This window comes from Eumetopias jubatus, unplaced genomic scaffold (genome assembly GCF_037043125.1).
Source record: "Eumetopias jubatus isolate StellerSeaLion01/CBP00866 unplaced genomic scaffold, mEumJub1_p1.0 scaffold_10, whole genome shotgun sequence".
Lineage (NCBI taxonomy): Eukaryota > Metazoa > Chordata > Mammalia > Carnivora > Otariidae > Eumetopias > Eumetopias jubatus.
Window position 1 is genome coordinate 70,370,596 of NW_028274816.1, and position 14,138 is coordinate 70,384,733.

A 14,138-nucleotide genomic window follows, 5' to 3' on the forward strand; every position below is an offset into this window, starting at 1 on the left:
CTCAGATACTCCTAAGAACAAATAAATGATTTTATCACATGGCTCATTATGCCTTGCCATTATTCTTCCAACTTTAAAATATGTATCAATGCCTTTTCTATCAACATAATATCCTACAATTGGAACAGTTTGAGGTCATGCTCATGAAACTCCCCTAAGGTGAAGTCACAATTGCCATCAGTGGCAGGCATTGCTCTACCTCCAAGATCTTGAAATCAGAAAATCTCCTGTACAACAACCACTCATGCCCCAATTACCCAATATTTTCATTGTTGTTGGTCCTGCTATTTGTCCCCATCATGATTCTTGGTCCCTTTATTCTATGAAATTTCACAGTCCATCAGGAAAAGCTGTATCTACTCTTCCACTTTGACCCCTCACTAAATTGTGTCAATAACATGGTTCCTTCACTTGCTTTATCTGACTTCCCCAATTTCTCACCCTGGTAATTGCCAGTTTCCTTTTGAGTATTTATTATTACTAGACAAAAAATAAAAAATCAGGAAGACTTTTACATGTACACTTTCCAACCATGACTCGGTCTGCTTTACAACTGAGGTGTTTTACTCACCTTTGACTGACTCCCTAGGACACCACAGTGGTCCCAAGACTGGTTTCAAATGCTAATATCCTCAAACCATCCACTTGCTACAAATGTAGCATCCATTAGTCATTCTGCACAAGCAAGATGGCATACTAACAATAAACTCTGCCCTTTGCCTAGCAAGTAGGTTGTAAAACCCAGAAAATGGTTTATCTTTGTGACAGGGAGGTATCAACTTGGCAGAAGAGAAGTTAAGAGTTTCACTGTTCTCTTGGACTTAGATGACACATATAACTTGTTTCCCTGACACTTTTCTATTTCTAATGCCAACCAGTGTTCTGAAGAAACTAAGCAATCCCACACATTTCCGGCTGTCTGAAATCCAGCCAACAGCTGACTTTACTCCCCCTTCCCTAGTGCCAGGGACTGAGAAGCGAGGTAGCACGTGCTTCAACCAGGCAATGGGAAGGTGAGGGCAGGATGTCTTTGGAAGCACAAGCCCCAATTCTGCAGAAGGTGTGGACACGATCCCAAGAAACTGGCAGGGTTGCTAGATAGTCTCTAGAAGTGTGTGACAGCTGCAGAGCACACCCCCCCACCCCCGTCAAAGCAGTATCCACACTGACCAGGCAGCAGTGGGTGGGGAGGGAGAGCCAGGCAGGCCAGAGGGTGCAACCAGCATCTACCTTCGGGTGATGTGCATGGAGAGCCATTGTAACGCCTGCCACGGGCAGTAAAGAGCGTAAGGAATAACCTCCAATGTTCCCAAAAAGTGATCACCAACTGCTTGTTTCAGGCAAATCTGTAAAGGGAAGTGCCAATCCCCACGGTCTGGGATGGAGGTTATAAGTTACAGCCCTCACACCCTTCAGTAGGTTGGCTGGAATAGAAGTCCGCAGTTTCAAAAGGAAAGTCATCCAAAGGTCCCCTAATAGACAGAGGCATCCCAACAGCTTCCTGTCCAGGTTTCTCCCTCCTTAAGCCTAGTACTTCTTAGTCAATTAAAAAAAGTTTCATTCTGGGGCGCCTGGGTGGCTCAGTTGTTAAGTGTCTGCCTTCGGCTCAGGTCATGGTCCCAGGGTCCTGGGATCGAGCCCCGCATCGGGCTCCCTGCTCGGCGGGAAGCCTGCTTCTCCCTCCCCCACTCCCCCTGCTTGTGTTCCCTCTCTCACTGTGTCTCTCCTCTGTCAAATAAATAAATACAATCTTCAAAAAAAAAAAGTTTCATTCTGTTAGGGAGGATATTATAAAACACGTCTGCCGAACAACAAACTATGCACTATAAAAGTGAGACTACATTAGAAAATAAAAATGCAAATGAAAAAAATGAAACGTTTTATGTATTTTCTTTTTTTTTTTTTTTTAAGATTCTTATTTATTTGACACAGAGAGAGCACAAGCAGGGGGAGCGGCAGGCAGAGGGAGAAGCAGGCTCTGGCTAAGCAGGGAGCCCAATGCGGGACTCCATCCCAGGACCCTGGGATCATGACCCCAGCTGAAGGCAGATGCCCAACCAACTGAACCACCCAGGCACCCCGTTTTATGTATTTTGTAACAATAAATGAAGAACAAGGAAATTTCAACAGAGTCCTCTATAGCAAGATCCAAAGACAGTTTATGCTGAGATTTATTTCTACTATATCTGACCGAATATCTAACACTTATATATACTCTATATGTATTTGTTAATATGCTCGAGTCTTTAGAAAACAGATAAATGAATTCCCACTCAGTAGATGATGAAGTTGCCAAGAAATAAAATGACTAAATTTAAGAGCAAGCATCTAGTGAACTAAAAACATACAAGAGACAAAAAGAATGAGGTCCTACTTTAGCCACTGAGTTGTCTGTTTTTAAAGGTTTTATTTATTTATTTGACAGAGAGAGAGAACACAAGTGGGGGGGGGGGGCGGCAGAGGGAGAAGCAGGCTCCCGATGGAGCAGGGAGCCTAATGCAGGGCTCGATCCCAGGACCCCGGGATCATGACCTGAACTGAAAGCAGACCCCTTAAGTGGCTAAGCCACCCACGTGCCCCTAGCCATTGAGTTTTTTAAATATCTCAGGCAGTAAACAGAAAATATCCTATCAAAACATATTTAAGAACTAATGCCTTTAAATGAACTGAATCTGAGACTAGTTTCCTGAAGAGTAAAAACTGTCAATCACAACACACCATCGTGAAGGCGACAAAGGCAACAGTTCTACCATTTATTGGGCGCGCCCTTTGTCCCAGATACCACACTCCAGGGACTTCACACACACAACCAGTTCTCATGTTAACCCTGCAAGGTAATATTACTGCTTCCATGCTCACAGATGTGGAAACCAAGGCTCAGCAAGTGAAGGGACACATCTAGGCTTACATGGATACAGAGAGGCAGAGCATTTTTGGGTCTAAAGCTCTGTTATAACCAACTTTTTAAACCTGCCTGAAACAGTCTGTCTATTGTCTAACAATTCAGTCAGAAACTTTCCCAACTTCAAACATTACTACATTTATCTAAGTATATGCTTTCTCAATACCTCTGGGGAATAAAAAACATGCTGACATATTTAAAGAGGAAGATGTTGTCAGAATGAAGGAAGAGTACAAATTCTTGTGAAAGGTAATCAAGTATTTGGAAATGAAGAATGTGGCTTCTAAACAATGACTTGCTTTATTGTAGGTCACTAGCAGCTACCACAGTCCACATTTATTCTAGCTGCATAGTGACAGACTTATTAGATGGGAATTTATGCTGGAAGGTAAGAATTTACCTCTAACAAAGATGTTACACATAGAATCAAATTACTACTTGGCATGTTACTTATAATTCTAGATCCCACACAGTAACACTGAGGAGTGGCTTTTGGCTTCTCATCTTTGAAATATATTCATTGCTTTAACTAAAACTTATAAAGAACCACACTCACTCTCGTCATGGGATGCTAGTAAGTCGAACTGTGAAATGGTTTCAACATTATCTAACAGAATTTTGAGTTACTTTTGCCAACAATAATCTCTGAACACAAGTCTAACAAAAATATGATTATCTGTCTCACTTCCCTATGATTCTAAGGTTAAACTCCTTTTCAGAGAAAATAATATGCAAAGTTCCCTATAGCAATAGCAGGTTAAAAATCAAACCTCTCAAGCTTGGAATCTCTCTCCGCAAACAGCACACACTATACGTTCATGTGCTGAAATAACAATGACTTCCTACGGGTAAGAGGTCGGGAGGGGAGGATGGGTGAAGCAATCAAATAAAAATGGAAAGGATCAGGCATAAACTTCAGGAGAACTCTCCAGAGTTTTGAAATAAATGTGCCCTGATCGCTCTGGGATTACCTAAGGTAATTCCTCCTGATTCAAACTTGATTGGATAATAGAGCAGTAAAGTGATTTTCAAATTAGTTGGATCTCTATTATCTACCAGGGTAAAATCAAGACACACCAATTTAGAAATTCTTTACTTGTAACTAGTTCTTTAAAAAAAAAAAAATCGTTCTAAATAGCAAATTCTACATTCCCAACCCAGATCTGTTTCCTAAACTCCAGACTTCTACATCTAACTGCCCCCTTTACATCTCCACTTGGACATATGTATCTGAAATTCAGCATGTCCCAACTTTTTCCCCCAAATCTGCCACCCCCTCAGTCATGCCTACACAGTAAATGGCAATCCCATAAGCCAAAACTTGAGTTCTCTTTGATAACTGTCCTTGACTCCCCCACAATCAATCCATCAGCAAAACCTGTTTACCTTACCTTCAAAAATACATCCAGAAACGGACGGGTTCTCTGCACCATCCCCGCTAGAGTCTAGTCCAAGCCACTGGGAGGATTAACGTAACCTCCTAACTGGTCTCCCTTACAATCTAGTCTCAACAGAGCAGGCAGCATGATCCTGTCACAACTAAAATCTGATACTATTCTGCTCAAAAGTCCAGTGGCTCCTCCTCTGGTTTGGTATCAGTTCTAATGTCATTCAGTTCTATATAAATGAGCCCTTAAACCAACACCACCTAATTTCAGAAAACCCATCCACCTATTTTGACACAAACAGAATGAAGTACACAAGCAATTAAGAAACAGAGATAAGATTCTTCTGGTCTAAGACAGTGCAATATTTCCATCATTCAATCCCCTCCTCTCCCAAATTCCCAGTGAAACAATCAGAGAAATATACAACTAGAGAAAAAAATCTTCAAGGTAATAACTTAAAAGCTACTGCGGGAAGGACTTGACTGATGGAAAAGCTGACCAACCCCAACCTGAGCCAACTTGGGGACAAACATACAAAGGTTCAGGTCAAGGTGATAGCACATAGGGACAATCTCAGTTCCGTTAAATGCACTCTGGGACGTGCTAGAGGTGTGAGCACGCAGAACAAGAATGTGCAGAAGAAAACTCTAATATGGCTAGAACTTAACAAGAACGAGTGTGCCACACGAAACAGTGAGATGGTGTACTAGATAACTTTAGGCTAGAAAACCAATGTTTCAGAGTAACAGAGACATTCCCTGTCACAGAATTTCCTGCTAGAGCTTTCTCCTCTATCATCACAAGCAACAGACTGCTAATCCTGCAAATGTAAGATATGACAAATATCAAATTATTCCCCCTTACATTACCGGGGACTGAAAATTTTAAACAATGTATAAATATAAAATATGTAATTTCTAAAAATTAAGTTCCATTAAAGTTATAAATACTAGTTTAATAAGGAACAAAAGCTATTGTTAAAAATCTGTAGCTGCAACTTGTTGAAAACGCAGATGTGCTCTAGCATCTCTAGCTAAAAGAGCTTGATTCCACTTTCTCCGTGGGAAGCCCCGGCACCTTCAATGGAACAGTGTTTGCCGCCTCACTGACATTTGATTTGCTCCCCGTCAGGCAGGAACTCCTCCCGGAGCTCCATAAGCATCCCTCGCTGTGTCTACAGTAGCAGCCCCATCACCGAATAAGTGCGCTCTTTTCCTCCCTCCTGATCCTCGTCAGCTCTCCGCCCATCTCTCTGTTCCCCTTGGTAAGCAAACCTTACAGACAAGGGCACACCTGTACTACCGCCACTAGCGCACCTTCTACATCCACCTTCCACTCACTACGGTCTTATTTCTGGCCCCCTAACCAATCCACTGAAAATGCACACGTAGGGCACCTCAGCTTTCTCCACCTCTAGCAGCATTTCACGCGGCTGGCACATGAAACACTGCCTGCACTTTGACCAAGAAACACCGTTTCCAAAGAATACAGAATCACATCCTGTGAGGCAGTAGTATTCTGTAGGAAACAATGACCCCGGAAACACAAACAGGTCATGGCTACCCATAATGAAGCTCTGGGTCAGCGTGTATCTGGTGAGCAGGGTGGCTAAGGAAAGAAAGGGTGGCTGTGCGGGGAAACCAGGAGAGATTTAGGAAGCCTGGTCGGCAGTGACCAGCTGTGCAAGTTCATGCATGCGATTCCAAATCCCAAGATGAATCTGGGCACGGATAGCAATGGTGCTCACGTCGTCCCAGCAGCCACACTGGTAAAGCACACGTGAGCTGTGACAGCTGCTGATCGGTTATTGGGGGGAAAACAGTTTTTAATGTACTGAACTGCAACTGTGAAAACGTACGCTGCACTGTATTAAAAACTGTCTTTTAAGATGAAGGGCTTTTTCAGAGTAAAAACTAAACTCCAGAAATGAAGTTACTCTGAAACAAAATCAGGCCCCGGTAATTGGGTAAATCAGCCTTTACGCTCATTACCACACTACATTTCTCTATATTTCTCATGTGTTCTACCTGACCCCTCCTCAGACAAAAGGACTGTTAAGGCAGTGAATGAAATGAGGTGTCATGGGTCCCATTCTTCACGTTATCACTGTTAACGCTGACGGGCACAATTTAGATAACATGGAAGTACAAAACTTTTCTCATTGACTTTATCATACTATAAACTTATAGTACATTCACAACAGATGATGAACACATTAAATATATATTAATTTCGAAATAATAACATGTTCGTAACATCCTCATTATTTAATGAAATGTCAATCCCTAAAATACACATGATTAAATACAAGGCCGTGGTTATACCATTTTTTTTCCTCCATATCTCCACCCTGAAACATCTTCTACACAGTAATGAAACACACCTGGTTTCTTCCTCTGCGTTTTCCATAATTCCTTCTTACTAGGGCTTTATAATTCTCATTTTTCTTGGTTAAGTAGTAATATAAAACACAATCAGGAACACTCTATAAGGAAAAAAAAATATTTTTGAGGAGCCAAAGAAATAACATTTTTTAAAAATCAAGCAACACTTTCAAGGGAAATCTCTGGTATTCTCAAGGTACAAATTAAAGAGCAACACGTGCCTAGCATTTTAAGGGACATCTAGGCTGTAAAAATATATACATTATATCGACTATTTTAATGGACAATTACAGTGATCTTAATCCAAGTTACGTAAAAGATACCAGGAACTATCAGAACATTCAATCACTTCCTTACTAAGCAGTAACTAAATTCTCTTTCTTGTTGCATATATGTAAATATCCAGAATGTCTTCTTTAAATATATTGCTTAAAAACACTACATCCAATCCATTGTGGAAAAAAAAAAATCAGGGAAAATCAGGACTCTGATATTTTAATCAGAAATTCAGTAAGGTTCAAAAAGCATTGTAATCTATGTGTTTTTAGGGAACTATAGTATCAAGTCATTTTTTGTTAACCATGAAAATTAGACTGTGTTCTGTGCTTATGATCTGTTACGTAATTATAAATATCACTATATTAGTCACCTGAGAATCTTTCCTGTATCAAGCCCTCTATAAAAATCAGTTCTATTTAACTACCTGTGTATTAGAGCACAAAAACTTCAAAGTAGCAAACATCACAAACCCATAAACATTCTCAATGCAAACCATTTCTTACCTTCCTTTCCAAGTAGGATGCAATTAGTCCAAAGTTTTTTGGATGCTGGATAAACCTGAGTAAAAAAAGGGAAAACAAACACACAAACAAACACATACACACAAACATTTTAATGACTTAAAAAGGGGGGGGACCTTGGGAACAGAACTATTAGTACCGACTACTTCCCAGTGACCCCTAACTGCCAACCTGAGAAACAACCACAGAATCGCTGGAGTCTTTTAAGGGCACAGATTCCTGGGCACCATCCACCAGGAACCGATGGGACTGGCCTATGGTAGAGCACAGAAACCTTTACTTTTAAAATGCACCCCCAGGTGAATGAGACACCACCCAAGTTTGGGTACCATGCTTAACATGACTCCATAACCCCAGTTCTCATCTGTGACCGATCCTCCCATCTATAAGCTTATGGGAAGGTCATAGCAAATCTATATTCTCTACCTTCCACAGTATCCATCCAAATGCCAAAAAGGGGCCAAGGTTTTGGGGAAATGGTTCAATTTACAAGTGAATGCCAAATACTTTTCATGAATTTATGTAAGCTTCTATAAGAAAATAATTTAAAGTTTAAATTACTTGTCCTTAAAGATCTCCTTCTCGTGGTCAGTCCAAACATTCATAAACTGCCTATCTTTATAAACCTTCATAGGGTCCTCCATGAGCCCATTCATGTTGATGAACTTGACCCGTCTCTGTTCTGCATCAAACATCATAGGCGGGATCACAGAGAGCTGCCGCATTTGTTTCTCATTATTCTGCAAAAGAAAATAAACACCATTTACGAAGAATAAAATTTAAAGAGGGCTATAGACCAGCTACCCTAATATATGCCAGAAGAACCACATGCGTAGTTTCATGTGTCAATAGCATGTGGTAACTACACATATATCTAATAAATATTCATTAAATGAATCATACAGAGGGTATACACATTATGTTTTTATATCCCACTCCTATAATTGGAGAAGAGTTCTTTACTTAAAAGAAATAGATACTTCAGATAGTAACATTTCAGACCTAAAGGACACGAAGAAATGCCAAGTTCATTGAAGTAATGATCTTATGAAACATTTAATTATATTAACACAGTCTCATTTTTAAAAGTCTTAACATCATTTTAGAGAATAAATCTTAATGTCATTTTGGAGACCAATGAATAGGGGAAAAAAAACAGGCACCAAAATCTTAAGGACAGTGATTTTAAGTTAAACTCACGTGTGAAATACTTCTTGCTAATCTTATGTAATCTTTCCACTGAAAATTGAAGACTATTATCCTTAAAATTTCAACTAAAACTTTGTTACATCTATACAGTTGGTTTTTCCCAAAGTTCAATTTAGTAAGTTCATGAGCACAAATTTCTATGAAAAAACTCACCAAAACTACAGGTATTGACCTCAACACAAAGCTAGGTTTTCTCCTAAAACGTTTCCTCATAGAAGTGGATACTGCCTTACAGTCAAGTCCTTACAAAGTGTCAGATTTTATGGGGTACTCTCAGTCAATCTGAACACCAAAGCATGATTTGAGGCAGACACATGAGCTTGAGTCACCTCAACTGGTCCTAGTTTTGGATGCTTACAGATGTGCCCTAATGGAATCAGTCAAAAAGCAAGCAAAAAAAATTAACACAGATTTAGTCATCACTGCAGGGATTACGAACACAAGTTTTTTTTTTATTATGTTACGTTAATCACCATACATTACATCATTAGTTTTTGATGTAGCGTTTCATGATTCATTGCCTGCGTGTAACACCCAGTGCTCCATGCAGAATGTGCCCTCTTTAATACCCATCACCAGGCTAACCCATCCCCCCCACCCCCTCCCCTCTAGAACCCTCAGGTTGTTTCTGAGAAGTTTTAAAATATATAGCATTTAGTAATTTCTTTATTCATTACTTAAGGAGACCACCACACTCAAATAAGCAAGACCTTCAGAATTCAGAGATGAGGTTTCCTGGTGTTGTGTTGTGTTTTGTTTTGTTTTTTAATTGAAGTATATAGTTGACACCAGAGATGAGGTTTTTATTTATTTTTTATTTTTTATTTTTTCAGAGATGAGGTTTTTAAAAAACAAGTATATAAAATCAAAACCAGAACTAAGTAAACAGGAGGTGGCTTTTGGATCAACCTTTAGAAATAGTTTGAACACAGCTCAGAAGACTCATGTTAGGGACTGGAATTTATTTTTATTCAGCATGGATTTATTGATGCCATATCATCTCTGTCTCCCAGGCTTCTGGGGCTAGAAAGCACACTTTGGGGAACCCACTAGCACCTCAGGTCCACCTCAGATGAAATCTCTCCGGTCAGTCTGCTCCTACACATCTCTGATTCAGGCTCTTGTTTTCATGTTAACAGCCTCCTCACATCTCTTTTAGGCCTCCCTCCTGCCAAAGCCATCCGTGTAAGATGCCAATCTGATCATGGGACTGCGTGGTGTAAAACCTTCAGTGGTTGGCCAGTCTTTGGAACAGTACAAACTCTATAAATGTTCCCTCGTTTATGCACAAAGAAGCCCTTAGTTCCTGGGGTATGAGGCTAAAATGCCTGAATAATCAATGAATTAAAAAACTAAGTCAATTAATTTCCTTACCTCCTGCTCAGAGAGCCCATCAATAATTTCAGAAATCTCATGCTCGCTCCTAGCAATGGTGGCTGAAAGACCAGCTCCCCTCTGCCCAACTCTAAATATAAGAAAGAAATTACAAATATATTTAAAGGCCATTTATAAAGAAGACACCAATTAAGTTACTTTTATATACATTACTCCTCTGAATGGGACTTTTTTAACCAACTAGAAGTCAGAAAACAAATGCTATTGAGCCACTACTTTTAAGTAATATGTCTGAAGGTTAGAATTCTATAGAAGAATGATTAAAATGTTGAGATTAGGGGCTCCTGGGTGGCTTAGTCGTTAAGCATCTGCCTTCGGCTCAGGTCATGGTCCCAGGGTCCTGGGATCGAGCCCCACATCAGGCTCCCTGCTCCGCGGGAAGCCCGCTTCTTCCTCTCCCACTCCCCCTGCTTGTGTTCCCTCTCTCGCTGTCTCTCTCTCTGTCAAATAAATTAAAAAATCTTTTTAAAAAAATAAAAATAAAATGTTAAGATTAAAATTTAAAGGTTGCATGTCCAAGTTCAAACGGTAGAACAACTTATGGGAAACTTCTGGAAAACCACAGGTATTGGTTGGAGACGTTTCCATTTCAAATAGCAGTCTTTGCCTTCCAGAGTAGAGGACAGCTGACTTAGAAAAATACATTAAATATTTTTTACAGAGGGGAAAAAAACAATAACCATCTCCCTCATAAAGACTTAATCATGATTAAAGAATTAAAGCTTACATATAATCTTACAAGAGATAGTGGAGAAGAAATCCAAAACTTTTACTTTTACAAAATACTTGCTCTCTAAAGTAAAACCAAATCAGAAACTACCAATATCAAAGAACTTCTTAATTAGCCATCTATTTAATACTGTTTAGTCGTGCTGGCAGGTAATGAAGAACTAAGAAATATTCAAGTCTATTCTTTTTAACTGTCATTTCTAAAGGAATAGGTATTTTCAAGAACAGAAGAATTAATTTCAAAATACTCATTTAAATTTAGATTGAACAGCATTAAGTATAAAAAATTAATATTAAATTCACCAAGACATAATCTTTGCTAGCTGATTGAAGTTTTATATTCAAAATGAAAGGTTCTTTATGAACTTTCTTAAGATCAGATTCAGGTAACCATTAACACCATGAGAGAGCAGGAGTGGGACTCGAGAGGAAAGAACACAGCCATTAGCCATCAAACAACTTACCGCTGAAATCTTTCTTGTTGTTCTCTTTGTTTTCGAATTTCAGGAAACTGCTTTTCATAGTATTCCCTTGTTTTGCTTTCTTTAGCTTTCCTCCGGGGGTTATTTTCTATTCTGTCCACTTTTTTCTCCCATGCCTCCATGAGCTGATCATAACGTTGGCAGATTTTTTGTTCCTATTAAATACCCGCAGCAAATTAATAATTAAACTAAACTCTGTCATTCTGACAAACCTAACACTTTAAAGTAAACGTTACTTCTTAAGGCTAAGTCAGAAGTACATTTGGCCTAGGACTCAACTATGAATGAAAAGCTGTTCTTGATCTGAAAGACGAGAGAGAGAAAAGAGCTCTGTTTCCTACAAAGATCAGCATATAAAGCATATTTTGGCTAGATTTTTTTAGTTAACGTTAAGACTAACATAGATTAATTAATTAATGAGCTACTATTAGTAGCTGACCAGCTACTTTTATTATTTTCCTGATAAAAATATATGTCTTCATTGTCAAAAAAAAAAAAAAAAAAATGGAGGGGCACCTGGGTGGCTCAGTCGGTTAAGCAGCTGCCTTCGGCTCAGGTCATGATCCCAGGGTGCTGGGATCGAGCCCCGCACTGGGCTCCCCATTCAGTGGAGAGCCTGCTTCTCCCTCTCCCTCTGCCTGCCTCTCTGCCTGCTTGTACTCTATCTCTCTGTCAAATAAATAAATAAAATCTTTAAAAAAAAATGGAAATTAGTAATAGAGACATGTGAATAGTTCAAAATCCCAATCACCCAACAGCAAATATACTGACATTTTGGTGTTTTCCTAACAATCTGTCAGAGAAAACACTCATGCTTTAACCGTTCCTCTACTCCTGGAGGCTTTGATTACTTGAAGGTTTTTGTTATTATAAACAATGCTATCTAATAAACATTTTTGACAGTCTGGAAAAGGCAGAAATTGGTTGTACTTTATGATAAAAAGAAATGCAGTGAACTACACGAAACCAAGAATTAATCCTTTTAGAGACATTAGTAATGTATGATCTCATTTTTTAAACAGAGAGGCAAGAAGCCTCCATTATGAGCACTGAACTGTGAACGTGTCAACAACACAAAGATAGAAAAAGGTGTAGAAAGACTCATGAAAAGCCATTAACATTGGTCCCTTCAAGAAAGTGGCAATAGAGAGGAGAATATTATCCTCCTCATGATCTGTGCCACCCCCAGACACTTCCCAATCATTCTTTTCAACCCCCAGGTGTCTTCTGTGTCCTTCACTTTCTCCATCTCTAGCTAGCTCCTCAGTCCAGGCCAACATCATCCCTTACCTACATCAAAGTAACAGCCTCCGAACTGTCTCCCAGGCCTTCTTAATGGTGGAGCCAGAAGCACATTCTTAAAATACAAACCTGAACGTTTCACTTCTCAGTTCAAACACTTGTAAGATGCCCTCGGGACCGAACCCAAAGTCCTGTAGGCGGACCTCCTGGGTGCGACCCGGCCCTCTTGCCTCAGCAGCCTCATTTCTGCTGCGCTCCCAGCAACCTGCCACCCTCCCTCCACCTCCCAGACCTTCATTTCAGCGGCTCCCTGTGCCTGCGCAGATTTCCAGAGCTTCTCGTTGTCCTGCAAACTTCCCTTTATGATTCATCCATGGGGCATTAGCTGTCCCTCCTGTATGCTCCCGCAGTCATCTGTATGTCCCTTCCCACAGTGTGATTATGATACTCTAACTGCCTGTGACTCATCTGCCCCCAGTTACATTGTATGCTTCAAGGGTTAAAACCATATGGCTATCTTGCTCACCTTTGTAGAATAATACATGGACAGAGTAAACAGCCAATAAATATTTATTAAACAAATCAGTGAACACGTAAATGTTATAACTAAAGACTCTGTGAAGCATGAAAACAAAGTCTACGCTTCTATGTTTGCATCACCAGACATTAAATGACCACAATTGTAACAAAATTACTGGATAGGAAAAAAAAATGCTTTAGTAGTTTCTTATTTAATATTTGTATGTTTTTGGCAAAAACAAAAACAAAAAACATTAATTTAAAGATAGTATCTGAAGGACCAGACTGGCAAATTACATTGGAAGTTATGTATCAAGCAAAAGCCGCTGACTCTTGAGCTTTACAATTCATTTAACTGTCACGTCATTAAATAGAAGGTACACGGCTCATTTTTGATGTGAATTAAAGAACATCATTTATTTGGTAAGCAAATGACTTTAAACGAATCAACAGTCTGTCTAAATTTAGTCTGAACATATTGTGAAAAGAAGTATACTGGCATTTTATTTTCTGTAGCTTCATTTCCATGAACATTAGAACCACAAAACTTCTGGATGCAAGTCATATAATAAATATGAAAAAGAATCTGAATTTCAAAAAGCTGAACTTTAGCTGACCCGGTTCCTAATAAGAAAGAACAGTAATGTCTACTCAGCATGACTGTAACTTACCCACACTGGTCTGAGGGTTTAAGAGACTAAATGTTGATCATCCTATTTCTCTTTCATATTCTTTTTTAACTACTCACCATTTTCTTTATTATGGCTAGATGAAAATGCTATACACAGATGACCAAAGAAATTATTTTGATAATGATATTAAATGTCAATCACTGCTAGAATTGGATTTATATTTAAGTCATCTCTATAGTTACTTTCTAAATCGGCAGCCTTTTCTCAAACATAATCAAAAACCATTCTCACTAATAAAGGGAAAGTAAATGCCTAAATGAGCATGAATGGGAAAGTTGTACAAATTTCAGTTAAAGGATAGGACCTCACCCTTTGTTTTCTTGCATGATTTCTTCTTTTAAAAAATAAAATGAGTTTTTTCCTCATCACCTGGTTTCTAGAAGAGAAAAATATGGT

The 14,138-nt window shown here is 39.2% G+C and overlaps 1 protein-coding gene across 19 annotated transcripts in view; it reads right to left on the reverse strand.

Annotated features, from left to right (window-relative positions):
• NCOR1 (nuclear receptor corepressor 1) overlaps nucleotides 1-14,138 on the reverse strand; it is a 152,422-nt gene that overhangs the window by 72,607 nt on the left and 65,677 nt on the right. For all 19 annotated transcript variants that reach the window (XM_028089475.2, XM_028089468.2, XM_028089480.1 and 16 more), the window contains 6 exons: nucleotides 14,052-14,118; nucleotides 11,272-11,444; nucleotides 10,058-10,148; nucleotides 8,036-8,214; nucleotides 7,457-7,511; nucleotides 6,674-6,775 (listed from right to left, as the gene is read on the reverse strand). In XM_028089475.2, coding sequence (XP_027945276.1) covers nucleotides 6,674-6,775; nucleotides 7,457-7,511; nucleotides 8,036-8,214; nucleotides 10,058-10,148; nucleotides 11,272-11,444; nucleotides 14,052-14,118 — 667 coding nt within the window. The remainder of the gene's footprint in view (nucleotides 1-6,673; nucleotides 6,776-7,456; nucleotides 7,512-8,035; nucleotides 8,215-10,057; nucleotides 10,149-11,271; nucleotides 11,445-14,051; nucleotides 14,119-14,138) is intronic.